The 20,261-nt window shown below is 53.0% G+C and overlaps 1 protein-coding gene across 1 annotated transcript in view; it reads right to left on the bottom strand.

Annotated features, from left to right (window-relative positions):
- COL22A1 (collagen type XXII alpha 1 chain) overlaps positions 1–20,261 on the bottom strand; it is a 240,739-nt gene that overhangs the window by 101,998 nt on the left and 118,480 nt on the right. Inside the window, exons 22-26 of the mRNA XM_060116083.1 lie at positions 14,681–14,734; positions 3,959–4,012; positions 3,258–3,311; positions 1,741–1,794; positions 729–782 (exon numbers count right to left, since the gene is read on the bottom strand). Of these exons, the coding sequence (XP_059972066.1) occupies positions 729–782; positions 1,741–1,794; positions 3,258–3,311; positions 3,959–4,012; positions 14,681–14,734 (270 nt within the window). The remainder of the gene's footprint in view (positions 1–728; positions 783–1,740; positions 1,795–3,257; positions 3,312–3,958; positions 4,013–14,680; positions 14,735–20,261) is intronic.

Here is a 20,261-nt window from a genome sequence, read left to right on the forward strand (position 1 = left end):
ACCACGTATATACATACAGATACACACACGCCACACCACATATATACATACAGATACGCATACACACACGCCACACCACGTATATACATATACACACACGCCACACCACGTATATACATATACACACTCGCCACACCACATATATACATACAGATACACACACACGCACATACGTACACCACACACACACACACGCACATACATACACACGCACGCAGAGTCCAGCCCTCTCTCTTCTGTACCCACCGCACTCTGAGCTCCAGCCACACCTGAGATGCTGAACTCTACAGATGAGCCCAGCCGAGCTTCCTTGCTTCTGTAGGGGTCAGGGGTCAGGGAGCATCGGAGGGAGGGAAAAGCTTAAGGGACAGGAGAGAGAGGGGAGCGGGTATTGACCCCCTGGCCTCTTCCCTCCCAGGACGCGCTAGACAGCGAGGCTGGCCTTCTTCCCAAGGCTCCCGCCCTCTCGGGGGCGCTCTCCTCCGCTACTCGGCTCCTGGGTTCCAGGAACGCGCTGCTCTCTCGCTCCTCTGCCCCAGGGCTGGCATCCGTTGTTGCCAGTCCAGGGTGTGTCACCACGGACCCCCTGACCCCGCCCTCGGCCTTTCAAACAGCCCCTCTGCAATGACCCCGGCTCATACAGATGCTGGGCCCTGTCAGCTGAGGTTCACACACAGCCCCAAACACACCGTTTAGAATGACAGACGTGATGGCGAAGGAGTCCCTACCCGCGGGCCAGGCTGTCCGGGCAAACCGTCCGCCCCTCTGTCTCCCAGGTCTCCCTGTAAGGAACACAAGCAGGAGTAAACAGGAGGGGCTGGGCTTGGAGGAAACAGCCTCAGGACTAGGTCCAGGCTGGACGAAAGAAAACTGCCGGGACTTAGGTGGTACTGAACCTCTCCAATTGTGTGTGACCACGGCGACCAGAAACAGCAGCTCAAACCACCTCCTAGATGCCATATTCAACGGCTCTGCTTTTGATTTATAAAGACACAAGTGAATGGAAATGAGGGATGTAGAGTAGGGAAGATGCTGCCTAAGTGCTTTTGAGACGACAAAGTACTTGGTTAGCCCTTATGTTTTGTCTTGAAAGATGAGAGAGGAGAGAGAGGAGGGTGGAGAATGTTTACATGCGACGCCCATAAAGTTAAGTTGAATCCATACTTATTCTATATCTTGTCATGAAAAAGTTAAGCTTCTAAGTCTGCTTCTGGAAAAGGATGATGAATTTTCCTATAATATCCAAAAGTCGCCTTTCGAGGACTGTTGACATTCACCCTTGAGCTTAATGTCTGTTATGAAAAGGTGAAGTTCACTTGTTACAATTTTGGCTGTATGGGTTTTTAATTGTCCATCTGAAGTGGGTAAACTGTGAACTTGCTTCCCAATTTGATGACAGTTAACCTCTGACTCTCTTCTTAATGATCTTACTGTAATGAGCCCCACCAGAGTATTTTTTAAACTGAAGTCTCTTATTATGTCAGAGTATCTGAAAGGCTTTTCTCCTTGCAAATAAAATACATATATATTTCTAACAGAATAATTTTAAAGTCCTAGGCCTCCACATCCTTCCCCAGTTACCTAAGTAGGAATAAGGGGCTCGCCCATATCTGACCTTGGAAATCCAAACATTTCTGAGCCCGGCATGACTCGAAATCCAAACGTGATCCAAGGCCCAGGCAACCAACAATCAAAAATCTCTTTGGCTTCTGTGTTTTGGGTTCCCAAACTCACACCAACCTTTGGTCCTGGCAGGCCTGGGGGTCCGTTCAGCCCATCCTTTCCAGGAGGTCCCTGGGCCAAGGGGGAAAAAAACAGACCAACATGAAAGGCGCGGTTAGGGAAGCGCTGCACTGAGTTGCTGCAGCCAGAAGCTGGTCGGCACGGCGGGCGAGACACGCAGGATGGGTCCTGTGTTCCAGCTCTCCGGTGGTGCTCTCGCTGCTGTCAAGTGTCTGTGGGTGAAACTGTGTGGACCACGTGTTCAGGAACGTCTGTGGGTGAGTTAACCACGCGTTCCAGGTTTGGACCCGATCGCCTGACAGTGGGCGTCACCGCCCTGAATTTACGTCGAGAGCCTTAGGCCTGGTACCTGGAGTTCAATGGGGCCGAGCACGGTGGCATCCAGCAATCACGTCCCTTCATCTACAGCCACCAGTGGAACTGCGGTCCAGTGACAAGGGGACAACCACTGTGTGCTGCAGTCGCGTTTCCCTCTGTCACCCTTTTTTCTCCAGCGTCCCGACCCCCCCGTCAGCTCTGCAGGTCGCACAGGCTTTCTGTATCCACAGTGTTCCCCTCCTCTGCTGGCCCCATCAGAGAACCAGCAGTAAGGAAATGCCTTCCGGACGAGCAGAGGCCTCCTGAGGGCCGTCACCAGGCCTGTGAGGGCCCACCATGGTCACATGGTATCAGAAGCTCAGGGCCACCCCTACCATCCTGCCCTGAAGAGCTACAGCCAAAACGGCAGGAGACACCCAGCTTCAATCTGCACCCGCTTCCTTGTGTGGAGACATTAAGGTTTGATGAGCTCTACCCTCAGGACTTAAAAGGAAGGAGAAGGCCCAGCTCCCTAGGATCTTTTGGGCTGGGAAAGCAGCAGCCCCACCGGCACAGTGACGGGAAGAGCTCTGCTGCACCCTGGACCGTGTCTCACGTCTCCTCCTCCATCACTTCTGCGACCCTCTGGCAGTGGTCCTACAGACGAGAAGCCACACTTTAAACAGCAAAGGACTTTTTTTTTTTTTTGCGGTACGCGGGCCTCTCACTGTTGTGGCCTCTCCCGTTACGGAGCACAGGCTCCGGACCTGCAGGCTCAGCGGCCATGGCTCACGGGCCCAGCCGCTCCGTGGCATGTGGGATCTTCCCAGACCGGGGCACGAACCTGTGTCCCCTGCATCGGCAGGCGGACTATCAACCACTGCGCCACCAGAGAAGCCCCAGCGAAGGACTTTCGAACGTCCCTTTGAGTTACAAGAGCACAGGCGGCGGCCTAGGGAGAGGGTGCTCCAGTCTGCATTCTGGCTGGGGCCATGGGGGAGCGGCCCCAGGAGACAGAGCACACACGTGACAGGCACCACGGAAGGAAGAAGGCAGGCTGGGTACCAGGGCCTTGGTCCCCGCCGACAGGGAGGAAAGGGCATGGAGCGTCACCCGCTGGCAAGCGGCCCGGGTGGCAGCTGAAAGGGCCCGGCCACTCCCGTCACAGAGGATGGGGGAGACGGGACAGTGCAGGGAGGGATGCTCTGGTCACTCACCACTTGCCCAGGGTGCCCAGGTTTTCCTGGGAAGCCGATCTCTCCAGGCAAACCCTGAAAAGGGAACCAGAGGGGAACCTTCAGTCTGACCTCTTCCGAGCATCAGCTCCCTTCTCCCAGCACCTTTCCTGGCAGGAGCCCAGGTCTCTAGCTCTGACAAGGGCACCCAGGGGTGGATACGGCTCGGGGGCATCTGGCTGCCCTTGGTGTGGGCCATGGTGAGACGTGGAATCGTCACACCTCCAAGGCTGGCCAGCGCGGGGCTCGGCTGGTCTGCAGTCGGGGCCACCGGCACCTTCATTCCCGCCTGGAGGGATGGGTGGGAACGCCTCCCTGTGCCCCACCCAGCGGGACCCCATCCCTCCGCTCGGCCTACAGGGAACTTTCCCAGAGGGCTCCTGAAATGCGGGAGGGGAGACAAACCACACGCTCCTGAAAGACCTCAAAAGGACGACCCCAGCCCAGTGTGCCTCTCCCCCTGCATCTCTAGGAGCAGCCAACGACGCGCTGCGTAGCTCAGGTGCTATTTCCAATCGAAGGGGCTCCAGGGCCGGCTGCTGCTGGGGCCCTCCTTGCTCATGCCTTTGCTCTGCTCTTGACTAAGACCAAACACGTGGCTCTACACCACGATGTCCCTGGCTCCAGGGCCACGAACCCTCCACCTAAGTGCCCTGGGGACAGAAAATCAAAACCAATCTCACCGGGGGGCCTCCGGGTCCAGGGGGGCCTGGGACGCCAGGTGGTCCTGGGGGGCCCTGCAGAGAAAGAGCACAGCCTGGGTTACAAACGTGCGTGGAGCAGCCCCCTGGTGACACTGTCCTCTGAGAGGGGAGAGGGATGGGGATCAGTGAAGGGGGGCGCTGCCACTTTACTTGAAATACTGTGTTTTTTCAACAAAAAGGAACAAGAGCAAAAAGAAAAGGTCTGAAGTAAAATTTGCAAAATGGTAACGTGTGTACTATCTGGGTGGTGGGATAATATAACTGTCTGTTATATTATCTATTCCAGTATATATTTAAAATATTTGAGCATTTAAAATAAATACGTACATGCATGAACACACATACACACAATGGGTTAACTCATTAACAAAAATCGTCTAGAACAGTGGTTCCCAAGCATTATTCAGCATCGAATCACCTGGGGTGAATCAAGAGATATGTTCAAACCCTCTCTCTCTCCACTACACACGTTCTAGGAGATGCACCTCTGGCCTTTGTTTGTCCAGGTGTCTCTCCAAATATGCCCCCCCTCCCCTGTCTCGCTGCTCGGATGGATGTCTCCACCTTTCTGAAATTTCCTGCAATTCCCCAGGCAGAATTAATCGCTCCCTCCCCCAAACCAAAGGCCAGTGCAACAGTTCTCATCTGACCCCCGGGCCCCCGAAGGCAGAGCCCCCCCTTGCTCCCCCCCGCATCTCATCTCGCACAGCAACAAGCCCAGGGCTTGGAATAGAGCAGGTGCTCAGTAAGCGTTTGAAGAAGTCAACTGCACTGAACACAGCTGAGAGCGCTGTGCATTCCTAGAGAACAATACCTCGCCACTGGAGGACGGTAAACACTAAAAAATGGCCAAGGTTGCCGCTTCCGCGGACAGTTCCTTTTTCTCCCTCTGGGGGCGCTGGTGAGTCCACAAATGGCAGAAAACGGCGACGTTTACAGAAGAGAACTTTTTGGTGGCACCCGGACCTGGTTTTCTACGTAGCTCACTCAGTGCTGGAGAGCCTTTGGGGATAACGTCGACTTTTATTAGGAGACATCTGCTTGGAGCTGGAGCGACTGAATGGCCAGGCAGAGCTGGACAGTGGCCTGGGTGGGTACCGATGCAGGGTCCCCCTAATGGATGAGGATGGAGGGGGAGGGCACCAAAGGAGGCTGCTGACCTCCCCCCTATCGTGGCTCAGTCCTGCTCCGCCCGCATCTGCTCCAGCTCAGCTCCGCTCACCTCCCAGCAAAGCAGGAGCCCTGCAGATGGCACTCCCAGGACCCACCCCTCCATAGGGCATGTTCCATTGACCTTTTTACATCGCCCTGACCTCTGAGGCTCTCACAGCAACCTCAACCCCACGGAAGTCATCCACGGCCCCTTCTCACCTCACGCAGCTCTCTCTCTCTCTTTCTGATAGCAAATGGGATACACTTAGCTTTCGTCCCTCCTTACGTTCCCCGTGATGCTGACGGCCCCTGGAATGCACTGGCCTCTTTCAAAGTGATCGTTCCAGGAAGCTGGCCTCCTGACCTGCTCATGACTCTGACCGTGTTTCCCCTTCCTCCCCCGTCTCCTGCCAACGGCCCTGTGGGCTGCCGCTGTTTGCTTGTTGCACTCTCACAGCACGTTAGGGTAGACAGATCTTCAGGGATCCTCTACTGGAAACGAAACCTCCTTGATCAACAATAAAGACAACTGAGGCTCAGAGGGGGTAAGGGCCCCATCTGAGGTCACACAGCCATCATCTCCAGTGGATCCTGAGCAATCCAGCTGCTGCAGAACCACTGGAAAGCTTGTCGTAAATACAGGTAAACAGGCCCCTTGACTGGACTCTAAGGCACAGGTCTGGGACAAATTTGAGGGGCCAGTGACTTGAGAACACTCCCCAGGTACCTGTGGAGAGCAGCCAGGTCTGGGGATTACCCGTGTGGACCACCTCCATGCAGCACCCTAACCCCCATCCTCACTGCTGCTAAGACTACAAGCCCAGGTTCCAGCAGGGACCCTTGTAAGGAGGGAGCAGGAAACACAGATGTAGGAGAAGGCCGAGGGGGCAGCCCCCTCCATTTAGGGTTCACTCTGCCCCGAACTATGTGCATTTCACCTCATCTTAATCCTCACGCTAATCCTTTCAGGCAGGCCCTGTTCATCCCATTTTGAAGAGGAGGAACTGGAACCTGGAGGAAAGTGAACCGGCGTCAGACGTGGTGGCGTCCAGCACAATGTCCCTGGTCCTTCACCCCCTCCCTTGTGAAGTGTCTGCCAAGCTCCCCGCCCGTCACAGCCAGTCCACCCTTAAACAGCCTGATCTCCTAAAAGACTGTCTGTGCATTAAATGAACTTGGGGCTTTCAAGCCCAGCTCTGTGATCTCCGAGTCCACCACCTTCGTAGGACCACAGCACCTGGGTCGTTTCCCTGCATGTGGTGCGGGTTCATAATGACCTGCCTGTTAGATGCTACCGGCTCAGGACCGAGGGCAGCAACCCCCACGGTCATCAAAGAACCACCGCAAGGGCCTTACAAAGAGGAGGCGCTGGAGGGAGCGGGACAGACGCTCCAGACACGGCCACACAAGGGGCCGGCCAGTGGCCTGCGGCTTCCTTTCCAGCCCGCCGGGGGCGCCCTGCAAGTCCCAGTGGGAAATGTTGGGGTAAGGGGTGGACAGCAGTCAGGATTCAATTCCAGCCAGCCTGCCCCGTGGACGCCGCCCCGGGGCCACACTGTGGCCGTCACACGGCACAGTGTACATCTTCCTCCCAGGAAGGCTGCGTCCAGCCCCGCCAGGTCAGGGTGGACTCAGCTCCAGCGAAACTCCGTTTGTTTCTGATACCACCGCCTCTGCAAGCCGGGGGCAGGGAGTGCTGGGAGGATGCGGATGCACAGGCCCATCAGCCATCTACACCTGGCACCCTCAGCCAGGAGGGAGCAAACTGCGCTTTTAGGGCACCTAGCATATGCCCGGCCTTCTCCGAGGTCTCTACACACGGGGCGCCATGACCTCGGTGGTCCCCGACTCCCTGGCTGTGAGCCCCGGCGCTCAGGGTCCACACGCTGCACCAGCTCATCTCAAGGACGCGAGTCTGCTGACTCCTATCCACGTGGCGAGCTCCTGGCCTTGCGGAGGTCCACTTCGCCGGTCTCTGCAATGGGGGTGTGAATCCTACAGCCCCAAGGTTGAACGTGACGATGCAGGAGGACAAGAGGTCCGGGCCTGGTCGCTGAGGGAACAGAGCAGTGGGGTGCACGCCCCGTGACGTGCACCCCAATCGTCCCAGGCTACGTGGCAGCCTCCGTCCTCTCACGGCCTGCATGTGCGAATGTTCTAGAGAATGTTCTCCCTCCCCCAGGAGGCTTCAGAGGCAAGGAAACCTCGCATCTGTCACCACCAGCAAAAGTGCAGCGTGTTCATGAGTGAGAAGCATCATGGAGTCTGGGGGCACAGGGGCCCCGGGCGGAAGACGAGGTGTCGGTGGGCGACGGCATGCTGGCAGCACCCGTTGATGCCATGGGGGGGAGCAGGGAGCGGGGAGCGACCAGGCAGAAGCTTCGGTCCTTACATCAGAGGCCTCTGCAAAGTCCTGGGGCCTCTGGAGAAGCGGCACCTGGAGACCAGGATGGCGGGGGTGGAGGTCCTTCCTCCAGTCTACACGCATCGGGCACCTTCCGTGTTCCCTCCGGATCTCCAGGTGACCCAGCCCTCCCTTCCAGAAGACTGCAGTCTTGCAGAGTAAATAAAATGCAAGCCCGTGACCTCCTGGGAAAGCCGTGGGCTTGGCATCAAAGGCAGATGGTTAAATTCCGAGCAGCTGTTTGACTCGAGGCAAGTATTTGGTTTATCCAAAGCCTGGTTTCGAAACATACAGAGTAGTAGGTACAATAATACTTTCTTTTCATAGTTTTTGTAGCAAACCCCTGGGTCCTGGCACGTCGAAGAACTCATGAGATATTTGTTGAATCTAATTAAAAATATAGAAAATGACAACAAAGAAGAAAGATGCTCTAAATGCACAGAAATCAAGTAAAGGCATAGTGGGGAAATCGGGGATGCACCTCAGAGGGTAGGGTGAGTTTGGTCTTGGAGGGCAAAGTGGGGCCTTGGCAAACGAAGTGTGGTCGAAGAGGGCGAGCACCACATGTGGACAGAGCAGGATAAACGGGAACAGGTGGCTCGGCATGACTGGGATGCCCAGTAAGAGCAGGAAGCAGAGGCCCCTAAAACTAGGCAGCAAGTCTGGGGTCTGAAAAGCCCGGCTTTGTCTTTGAGGCGGCTCAAAATAACAGAGGTGTTCTAGAAGACAGACACAGTCAGATGTGTGCTTAGGAAGACATTCTGCTGTCCTTAGGATCACTAGGGAGAAGGAATCCTGGAAGAGACAGACCAGGAGACAGTGAAACCACAGTGCAGGCAAGACGCCAGTGAGGCTGGGCCCCGTGTGAAGTGGATGGCGGGGAGGGATGCAGACCAGGGGATGGTCTGTGCAGCAGTTCAGCGGTGACAGGTGAGCATCTGGCGGGGATTGGACGCTACCTGAGACACTAAAAGGAGGAGAGGCTTTTCCAGGAAATCGACTCTGCAGGGGAAGGAAGAGATGTGGGGTTGGGGTGGGGGGGAGGGGTTAGTCTGGGATGTGAGTTACAGGCCCTCCAGAGCCTCAACTAGAGAGAGATTCCCATGGGGTAGCTGGGGGCGTGAAGAGAGTGCCAGAACCCAGTGATGCCGCTGGTGGAAGGCTCTGGTGAGGCGTTTACATCTCCCGGATCCTAGCGCACTCCACACAGAGCTGAGCATAACCTCAGCTGTCTTGGGTGGTGCGTATGGCACTTCAGAATCTTCCAGTGGCCTTGGGGACCTTACCAGTGACAGGCAACAACTACTGTTTAGATTGGACTAATCCCCCGGCCCAGACTTCTGGTTGACTTTAATTAGTACCCTCACTTTATCTTCTCTTTCGCCTGAAAATAAACAAAACCTCAAACAGAAAGGCCATCTGAGTCACTTAGTTGGTAAGTTTCCAAACGAAACTAGATGGCTCATTACTAAATCAAAGCAATTTATGAATTTTCTATTTTGTTCTGTACATACTGGCATTGGGATTTTTAGGCACAAAGAAGCTGCCTTCCTCCCACCAAAACAAAACAAAACAAAACAAACCCCTGCTTGCTACAAGCTTCACTATTCACCACAGCCATGACATGGAAACAACCTAAATGTCCATCAACAGATGAATGGATAATGAAGATGTGGTACATACATGCAATGGAATATTACTCAGTCATAAAAAAGAATGAAATAATACCGTTTGCAGCAACATGGATGGACCTAGAAATTATCATACTAAATGAAGTAAGTCAGACAAAGACAAATATCATATGATATCACTTACATGTGGAATCTAAAAAAATGATACGAATGAACTTATTTACAAAACAGAAACAGACTCACAGACATGGAAAACAGATGTGTAGTTGCCAAGGTGGGGGGAGGATGCAGTGGGAGTTTGGGGTGAGCAGATGCAAACTATTATGTATAGGATGGATAAACAACACGGTCCTACTGTAGAGCACAGGGAGCTGTAGTCAATAGCCTGGGATAAACCACAATGGAAGAGAATATGAAAGAGAATGTGTATACACATAACTGAGTCACTTTGCTGTATAGCAGAAATTAACACAACATTGTAAATCAACTACACTTCAATAAATTTTTGTAAAAAGCTGCTTGAAAGCCAAAGACTCTCTGCACTATTATGCCTCTTTCATAGGTGAGGATATTAGGGTTTCAGGAAAGAAACGTGGCTAAAGGAAAGTCAAGACTCAAAGGCCAGTCTCCATGCGGCCAGGGACTCTCCGAGGAGCCAGAGGCAAGTCACCCTCCCCTCGTCACTGACACAGACGTTGTGCGTGGACCAGGCGGAAACCAGGGTTCCAAGGACTTGCGTTCGGAGGCACGTCTTGTGTGCGTGTTTTGAGGGAGACTCTCCTGAGCTCCCACCTTTACGTCAACCAGGGGAGCTTTGCATTTGTCTAGTTCATATGTGTGGCTTTTATTTTTAAAAGGCAGCTGTAAAAATTGGACAAACTGACTGCTAAATTTTCTCCCAAGCTTTAGGGATAAAGTATGAAGAGTGGGAAATAACTTCAAAAATAGAAACAGGGAGCGTCCAGCATTTTCCCACTGGATTTTAAGGCCCAGGAGGGCAGAGACCGTGTCTGGTTTTGTTCACCACTTTATTCGCACGGCACAGGGACGATGTTCAGTCACCGTTTACCGAGGGAAGAGTATTAGCAGCGGAGGTAGAAACGAGGAGGAGGGAGGGGGCGGGGGGCAGGCAGATCCTCAAGTTCTGGGCCACTGCCCGCTCTGGGCAGGGTGCTCCCGCGAGCCAGGATGCAGGACGTGGCTTGTCAGGCCCTGGAGGCGTTAGAAGCTGGTGAGGGGCTGCGATGACAGAGAGAACAATGTGGAAGCAAGCGAAGGGACCATTTTGGGGACTGGAAGTCCTACGGATGAAGTCAGCGTGACCGTAGCTGAGGGGCCGTCCTAGCTGGGGCTGGTCGAGGCAGGCCCCGCAGAAGGGGCCACGTGTAAGCTGAGAACTGAGCGGCCAGTAAGTCCGGGGAAGGGAGAACAGTGGGTTCAGGGGCCTGAGACTGGACGGACCTCCGTGCGTCAGCAGGACGGATGGGGTCAGTGTGAAGGAGTGAAATGAGCAGGGGACGGGGACAGGGCCCCGGGGAAGGTGGTGGGGTGCCGCGGTGGGAGGGGGCAGCTGGGAGGCAGGTGCGTTGCTTCAGGGCTGGGGGCCAGGATGGCTGGGGTCTGGGCTTTAGAATCGGGACAGCGAGAGCCAGTCTGACTTGGTTGTGTTTGGAAGGAGAAGTGGGCAAGACTTCACAGCAGGTCGGGTGTGTGGAGCGAAGGGACGAGGACGACCCTGAAGGACTGGAGAGGGGATGGGGCCCTTTGCCGAGGCGGGGACACTGCGGGGGGGAGCGCACCTGGACGGGGTGGGCACCAGCCGTCCTGCTGAAGAAGGCTGAGTGTTGGATGTGAGTGTCTGATGCACGGGGTGGAGCTGCCCCGGGGGCTGGAGCTCGGGGAAGGGCTGCCGCAGAATTAAACGCAGACAGGAGAGAGTGATAAAAAAAGAGGGGTGGCCTCGTGTGGCTGGATTAACGAAGGTGTGCGTGACACCAGCTCAGCTCATGGGAGGTTTTCACCCTCTTCTCTTTTTATCATCAATAAAAATACCTAAATAACCCATTCATCTAATTATGAAAGAGAGTGACAAATGAGCCAATAGATCTAAATGGTAACAAAAAAATAACTGCTTTAATTATTACTAATAAAAAAACTAAGTAATGACTCTATCAATTAACCAATAAGTCTAATTATTATTAATAGAAAGTGTGATCGTTCTTAATACCATGGTGACTAAACAGCTACTTCATGTGCTCAGTGATTACAGTGATGATGTATAAATAACCAATTAACCCAATTATCATTATTAATAATGGAATGGCAAATAACTATTCCTAATAGCCACCAAGTTCCAATTGGAGTAGATTTATAAAACTGGATGGAATTTGAAGATGATTGAAAATTACTTGCATAAATTAGCACGGCAATCACACTCCCTGCGTGACTTGGTAACGTTTGCTTTTTCTGCAAGTTGTTCCTGATTGTGAGTCCTCCTCTCAGTATGTAACTCCAGGGGCACAATGACTGCCCCCCTCAGGAGGGTTCCTATGTAGAGGCCCAGGACCCCAAACCCACTCAGCTGTCTGGGGTTGGCCCCTTCCCTGGCTGTGTTCCCACCAACTCAAGAGGCTTCCTGCCATCCTGACTGCAGCACTGTCTTTGCATAAACAGTTGCCCAGACCAGACACAGATTTCCACTTTTCCTAAAAGGCGGCCAGGATACAGGCGCCACCACGTAGAATGTGTACACTGAGTCTAAAACATTCCAGCAGGTGGAAGCTTTCAGCTTGAAACAGAGGCGCCAAAAGCATCTTCGAGAAGGCCAGCCGCCCTGGGGCCTGGCTCCCTCTGAGGCCGCACTGCTGGCTCTGCCCGTCGCAAGCAAAAGCTCATGAAACTCTGAGCTCCATTTCTGTAGACTGTAAACGGGCTAAGCACTGCTTTCTCACAGGTGGTTATTACAGGTGGCTATATACACGAGTATATACGAACACCAAGGAGAGTGTCTGACGAGAGCAGAAAACTAAACATACGTGCCCTCTGCCCTCTTCTCATCGGAGCAGGAAACCATACGACTTAGTTTCTACTGCAACAGGGCCAACCTTGATTTTCCAGATCAGCGTAGGGACCCTCCTCTGGGCCCGAGAGAGGCTGACGACCTCTCCCCCAGAACCAGAGCTCTGACTACCCCTCTCCCAGGACTCAGCTCAGAGGACTGTCAGACTCTATGTGCATCTCTTTCTGCCCCATTACATCTGGCTCCTCTGGGCACGGACAGCGGCTGCTAGGTTTCCCATCGCCAGAGCTGAACCTGCACACAGTGGGTATTTAGTAAATACCTGCTGAATGAGTGAACCAATGACCAAATGAACAAATGCACGGATGGCAAGCAGGAGAAAACCGTGGCCAGGCCCAGGGAAGGCGAGTATTCAGATATGTCAGGAAGGGTGAATTACAGAGACAGGCAGCGATCCACCAGGGAAACACTGCTCTCAGTGTGGGCGTGGTGGGCTTGGATGCAGCTTGGCATCCATCTGGTGGTAATCCAATGCGGGGTGCCAGGTAGGACATATTACACACTCTACGTTGGTTCTGAACCACGGAGATCCCCGAATATATCGGGCACCCTATTTCTGGCAAAACCCCTGCTGTGGGAAAGCTGATAGCGTTTTTATCCACAGCACCAGCTCAATGCCTGGCATTCAGCAAAGATTTGCTGAAGGAAATTGGTTTCAAAATTAAAAATGAAAGAAAGAAATATATTTTCTAAGTAGTCAACAGAAAGTTATAGGGAAAAAATCTGTAACTTAAAACGATTTGATGGAGCTGGGTTTATGGTGAATTTCTGAAACACACAAGCTTTGCTCACTGGAAAGCAAAGGTCATAAAACAAATGCAAAAACACCCTATCTTTCACTGTGAACATCAAAATGCCACAGTGAATGTGGAATCTTTAGAAGACCGTGAATAATGGCTGATTTCACAGTCCCTCATCCCGGGCTGTAGCCTGACCCAAATGTGAGGGACTGAAATGAAGCCTGAGATTTGCGTGCAGGGTGCCCATCACACACCTCCTATGTCAGCGTGGGAAAAGCGGGTTTTGCAAGTGCAGTTAGCAGTGTCCTCTGGGGGGTGCCTTCCCGACAATGTCAAAGGACAGTGTGGTCAACACCATGGGACTCGGGCACGGAGGTGGAGATGGCCCGGAACAGGAGGGCGCCAGAGCCGACCATTTACCGCAGCGCAGGGGCGGCCCGTGGACAAGCCCTTAGTGATCCCACCTGCCTGCCTGCCTGCCTGCGGCCACCACGCCCAGGAGGACAGGACAGCACCCCACCTGGTACTCTCTGTGCCTCCGGGACCCCCCCCATCACCCGGGTAACATCCCCTCATCTTCTCTTTGAATTGCCCTCTCCTTTTACTTTTCTTGGTATTTGTGAAAAATGGTGAGGTTGAAGTTCAGAAGCTAAAGTGACTTGTCCAAGACGCCACAGCCAGAAAGGGGGCCGAGCGCTGGGGCTCTAACCTCCTAACCCACCCCCGCCAACTGGGCTTCCCCCCAAGCACACTGCTTCCCCAGGAATTTACCGACCCTGCTCCGGGGGAGGCTGCGGCTGGGGACCGGGTGGCGAGCTTTGGTGCAGGGGGCAAAGGGAGAATGAAGGGAGCTCTGGACACCCTCCCGTGCCAGGCGCCTTGCTCTGTGCACACTAAGGTGTGTGTGTCAGAGGCAGGGGCTGCTCACAATGACACACACTCGCAGATGAGGGGGCGTGGGAGGGAGGGAGGTGTCTGCTGAGCGGCGCGTGGCTCCGAGCGAGTCTCTGGGCATCTGGGAGGCTCACCCCTCATCTGTGAAATGAGGATGGTGACCCCAGACCTGCCCACCTGGCGGGCTGGCTGTGGAGGTCCACAGGGGGCCACAGGGACAGCACACGTGAGGCTGTGTGGGAGTGGGGAGCTGGACGAAGCCTGGGGCCAGAGGACGTTACACCAGAGCTGAGTCTGAAAGCGGCGGGGGAGGAAGGCGAGGAGGGGCAGGGGGAGGAGATGAGGGTCTGCCCTCCTCCAGGCCTGAACCGCTCCAGGAGACCAAATGGCCATTCTCCCAGCACCTGAGACGGGAGGCAGGGGGAGCAAGGGGCAGACGGAGGGCGAGTGTCCCACCAAACTTTTTTTTTTTTTTTGCGGTACGCGGGCCTCTCCCGTTGTGGCCTCTCCCGTTGCGGAGCACAGGCTCCGGACGCGCAGGCTCAGCGGCCATGGCTCACGGGCCCAGCCGCTCCGTGGCATGTGGGATCTTCCCGGACCGGGGCACGAACCCGTGTCCCCTGCATCGGCAGGCGGACTCTCAACCCCTGCGCCACCAGGGAAGCCCCGAACATTCTTTTTAATGCTCTGATGCAGTGACCATGCAAGATTCTGGTTACAACCTGAGAGTCGTTACCCCGTCATTTATTCAACCAGAGCAAGCAGTGTTGCTAAGGAAGAGGATTTAAAGGTAGTAGTTACCTGCTGCCCCAGCAGTCCAGGGATTCCAGGAGGGCCGGTCTCACCTTTCTTTCCCTGATATGGAATTTAAGAAAAAAAAAATGTCAGGAAGAACTTAGGGGTAAGACAGGAATAAAGACGCAGACGTAGAGAATGGACTTGAGGACTCGGGGAGGGGGAAGGGGAAGCTGGGACGAAGTGAGAGAGTGGCATGGACATATATACACTACCAAATTGTAAAATAGACAGCTAGTGGGAAGCAGCCGCATAGCACAGGGAGATCAGCTCGGTGCTTTGTGACCACCTAGAGGGGTGGGATAGGGAGGGTGGGAGGCAGGGAGACGCAAGAGGGAAGAGATATGGGAACATATGTATATGTATAGCTGCTTCACTTTGTGATACAGCAGAAACTAACACACCATTGTAAAGCAATTATACTCCAATAAAGATGTTAAAAAAAAAAAAAAGCAGCAGCCAAAATTAACAGGCAGGCAGCGCCCGGAGCCCGTCTAATGGCACGTCTGGGGCAGACCCCCTGATAACAGCCTGTCCCCCTCGGGGTGCCCTACGGGGAAGCAGTGTGGGGTTGGGAGGAAGTCTGGAGTCAGGGAGGTTCCCCTTTGGATGCCGGCTCTTTAACTTGGATGATTTTGCTAACACATGGCCCAAAATTCAAAAAGTACAGCAAGGTTCACCTGAGAAAAATGTTCTTATCCTGTCCCCTGCCACTCAGTCCCTTTCCTTGAAAGCAACTAATCCTACCAGTTGTTGGCTAATTTTTCCAGAGGCATTTTATGTTTAGGTAAGCTTTGCACATGCACACACACACACATTCTCTCCCTCTCCCCCTTTTTTTCTTTACAAACTGTAGCATATCATTCAATCTACTGATAAACTTGGCTTTTTTTCACTTAACAATTTAACCCGGATGCATCCTGTATCAGCATGTGGACAGCCACTCCATTCTTTTCCACAGCTATAGTTTTCACCATAAGGATGAAATGTGATACATTTCAACTCTGGGCAGGTAGGTCATTTGGACCATTTCTGCTCTTCTGCTGTTAGACCCCACACTGCTGTGCAGGGCCCCAGCGGGCCATCCTGTGGGAGTGACCTGTCTCACTAAGCCTCAGAGTCTACCCCTCTGAACAGGGGTGAGGTGTGTGCTGGTTAGCAACACAGCACACGGCGTACATTATATTACAGGCGAATGTGAATGATGGAAGGCCCGTCTGTTTGCTTTCTTTTTTTTTTTTTTGAGGTATGCGGGCCTCTCACCGCTGTGGCCTCTCCCGTTGCGGAGCACAGGCTCTGGACGCGCAGGCTCAGCAGCCATGGCTCACGGGCCCAGCCGCTCCGCGACATGTGGGATCTTCCCGGACCGGGGCACGAACCCGTGTCCCCTGCATCGGCAGGTGGACTCTCAACCACTGCGCCACCAGGGAAGCCCCCGTCTGTTTGCTTTCTTGCTCACAGTTGTTCTCATGACGTCAAAGCGTTGCAATCAGAAATGAAATGTAAAACAAGACTCTGAATAAGAATCACATTCCTTGAGTACCTGTTTTGTGTCAAACCCTCTTTTGGGGTTTCCCACATTTTCCTTACGTCTTTACTCTGCAGGACGCCCCTGTGATGCAGGTGTTCTCAGTCCCACAGGGAGGTGTGGAAACTGAGGTTCAGAGTCAAGTCTCACATGTGACACAGCTAGAATGTGACGAGGTTAAGATTCAGCCCCAGATCTGTGTGTGCTGGAGCCTGTACCTGTGACTCTTAATTCCCAGGGCTCTGAAGATGACTAAAGGATATAAGTTCTACAGAATATCTCTAATAGTCTAGACTGCTAGATTATAGGAGCTGGGCGACGTCAGCTCCTTCTCTCTTTCTGAAACCCTGGCCCTCTCCTGTCTCTGCCACTGGACACTCTGGTTTGTCCCATGTGCTCCCCCATCCCCAGAGGGAAGGTGTCTTTACGACCTTGGACTGTGCCAGCCCAGTCCTCTGGGGTCCCGTGGATCCCACCTTTCTCCCTCTCCTCCCCGCCACCATGTTTTGGGAGCACGTAGTCGGTGCTGAGCCCAGGGAGCAGTCCCGGGGCACCTTCACCCACAACCTGCCCCAAGAGGCCCCTTCCAGGTGCTTCTGCCTGGAATGCTGGTTCCCAGGTGCCCACATGGCTCCATCCCTCAATTCCATCTGGTCTCTGCCAGACGTCCCCCTCACCCGAATGCCTTCTCTGACTGTGGTCCCCATCCCACCCTCTCTCCTTGCCCCGCTGTATTTCCCTTTGTTTCTATCACCACCACATACACTGCTGACATTCGTATCTACCAGCTGCCCGTCTACCCACTGGGATGCTCATCTGAAAACGAGGACTGGCTCTGCTTTTCTTCAGTGCTACATCCACGGGCCCAGAACAAGGCCTGCCGCATGGTGGAGACTCAATAAACATTCGCGGGCTGGATACGTAACTTGTCCCTTCGGGACTGATGTGGTGCTGAGCCAGGACAGTGGCAGTGGGAACAGCAATGAGGGTAGAGAGAAGGGCTGTTAGGGAGGAAAGCCGCTGGCAGACTTGCAGGGAGAGTGAGGTGGTCTGATTTAGAGGCCCCTGGAGCTGCACCCCTTGAGCTGGAGCACATCAGCCTGGAAGGCGCGATCAGGTCTAGGTCAGAATGAGTTCCTCGACACTTGTCAGGTAAAATTCAAAATGTGGTCACAGATACCTTCAGAAGGGAGCCGAGCCTGGAGGAGTCCTGTCTGTGCGTCCATCCTGCTCTGATTACTGAAAACATCAGGGAGCTGATCATGAGAGCTGAGAATGGCCAGCTCCCCGTCCTCAGGGGATGGAAACCAGACATCTTCAATTTTCTATCTAGACAGACACCCCCTCCACTTGCTTCCAAGTTATGCCACAGCGTTATTTACAAGATGGATAAGCCACTTCCCTTCGAGGTCAGCAGAATGGCCTGGTGAGTAGTCATCAGAATTCAGAACCCAGGCCAGAGACGTCTGGAGGAAAGGCTGAAAGCCATGAAGGGCTAGAACATTTAATGGTTGATCAGCAAGGATCAGACGGAAGAGGAAGGGGTGAGAAGGTCTGGGCTGTGACTGAGCAGAATTACTAATTAAAGTGCCAATTTGCTAGGGGATGCAGCTTCAGTTTCCCTCTTGCAGAGGACCCACCACTGTTTGAGGGATATATGAGTTCTCAGCAGCTCTTTGCTCTGCTGAAGCTTGGGGACTGTATGTAATGACACACTAACGCTCAGAAGACGAACACCTAAGACGATAAGGAAATGTGCAGAGGGCACGGAGTCAGGAGGTTCTCCAATGCCAGGGAAGTCAGTAAAATGGACCTGAAAAAGGAGAATTATGGGCAGGTCAGAGAGGTGTGGTAGGAGATACAGAAATGCAAAGTGGTGCATCCAGAGGAGCAGACATCCCGAGTGTTAGATTTTCAGTCAGAAGGAAAAAAAGCCAGATGATGGCAAGAGGCCAGAGGAAGAAAAAAGCGTCAGAGATTTACGATCGCAGCCGTGTCACAAGGCAGCCTCTCCCCCAAGAAAGGCATATGGCTCGTGGACCATCCGTAAAGGGGCATCACCCAGAGAAAGAGCATGGTAACGGCTGTGTCCAGCTCCAGCCCCTGCATTCACACCTCCTCTACCCTCAGTGTCCGGAGCTGCCCCAGTGCCTCTCAAAGCTCTCCCCGCTCCCCTCCTGCAGCCACAGCCACGAGAGCTGTGACCCCGTTCACGTGCCCTGCCCCTTCCCTCCAGACTTTTCTGAGCCAAGCTGTGCTGCCAGGTTATTCTTCCATAAGGAGGAAAGAAGCTCTGTCCAAGTTACTTGCCACCCCCTTATCTAAAAGACATAACGTCTGAGTTCTATTTGGAAATTCACAGACCACGTGATTCTGACATGCCTTTTCAGGCTAGCATCCAGTGGCCATGCTCCCAACCCTAAGCAACAGCTCACATGGGCTGCTTAGCCTGGCCCCAAAGACCCCAAGGACTCCTGGCCTCTGGAACTTGGCCCACCAAGCCACCTGTCTGTAGGACGCATGCTCCATCTCAACTTGTCAAAGTCCTAGCCCAGTCCAGTGCCACTTCCTCCATGAAGTCCCAGCAATGATGAGAAATAATGGCAAAATAGGGCAAAAACATATTTGAGACACATTCCCTGGTGTCACCCAACAGCTCATGAGTTAGAATCGCCAGGGATGGGGCATAAAGCTCTAAGTAAGTAGTTGCAAGGACTTGGTCACTCATTGTGATCAAAGGGATTCTCTCTGTTCTTTTCCCAGCCCCTTTCCTCTACAATATTATAAGAAAAAGAGTTCTAAATCTGAGGTAGATGAGGACGGGCAAGCCATTTAAAACTTGCTGAATCTTAGTTTCCTCATGTGGAAAATTATAATCATTGTAATTATCTGAAAAGACAGTAGCAGAAGAAATAATTCAATATTTGAGGAAGTGATTTAAAAAGCATAACAAAGCATCATGCAAATGTAATAGATAGTTATGAGAATGAGAAGGAAGATGATGGAGGCTCTGATGAAGAAGAAATGGTAATAGCAGAATTCTGGCTCTTCTGAGTCCCCGGTGTGGGTGAGAGAACACATGTCAAGCAGAGTTGGTTTCAAAGCCACTACCTCCCAGCAGTGCCATGGAGATGAAATAAGATATAATGTCCACAAAGTGCTTAGCACAGGATCTGACACTAAGAAACACGCAGTGGTGACGGTGCTGATGGTGGTGGTGGTAGAGGTAACGGTGGCGGTGGAGGTGATAGTGATGGTGGAGGTGTTGATGTGTTGGTGGCGGTGATTATTGTGGTGATGGTGCAGGTGCTGGTGGTGGTGACGGTGGAGTTGATGATGGTGCTCATAGTGGTGGTTCTGGTGATGGAAGTGGTGCTGATGGTAATGGTGGTGATGGTGATGGTGGTAATATTACTGGTGGTGATGGTAAAGTTACTGGTGGATAGAGTGGCAGCTAGGTACCCTCTGCATTTTGCACCTATACTTGGGTGTGGGGATTTGAGATGTGCTGGCCAGCGCCACGTTCTGCAGCAATAAAGAACCGTTGATTAACAATAAGCCTGTTCCTTGTCATTTTCCTTTTCTTCCCTTTTAAATTGCTACCCAACACAATGTCTGGATAAATGTTTGTAATTTATCACGAGGGCAGATTTTTCAAGCCATGCTGGATGCCAGGATGCTGAGCAAGACCAATATTTCTGAGGTTGCCTGTCTGTCTGTGGAGAAGAGGGAAGCCTATAAATTCAAAAGAGCAATTGCTTCCCAGCCAGGACGAGTTAACACAGCCATGTGAGGGGCCATTATCCGATGAAAGGACTGCTTGTGCAAGTGGTTCCAATATGAGCCGTATGGGCTTTTTGCTCAGTCCCTGTTCTCCATGCCTCCAAATGTCAAACGTGATTATTTTCTACCAGTTAGAGCTGAAACCAGGTGCTCAGAGAAAACCTAGAGGGTCCTGAAATAACCCTGGCTCCACGCCACGAAAGGAATCCAACAGTGGCCTGCGATCCAAATGATGCCATTACCATCTGGTAGAGCAGAGAAAGGCAAGAAAAAAGG

The sequence above is a fragment of the Mesoplodon densirostris genome, chromosome 13 (genome assembly GCF_025265405.1).
Source record: "Mesoplodon densirostris isolate mMesDen1 chromosome 13, mMesDen1 primary haplotype, whole genome shotgun sequence".
Taxonomy (NCBI): domain Eukaryota; kingdom Metazoa; phylum Chordata; class Mammalia; order Artiodactyla; family Ziphiidae; genus Mesoplodon; species Mesoplodon densirostris.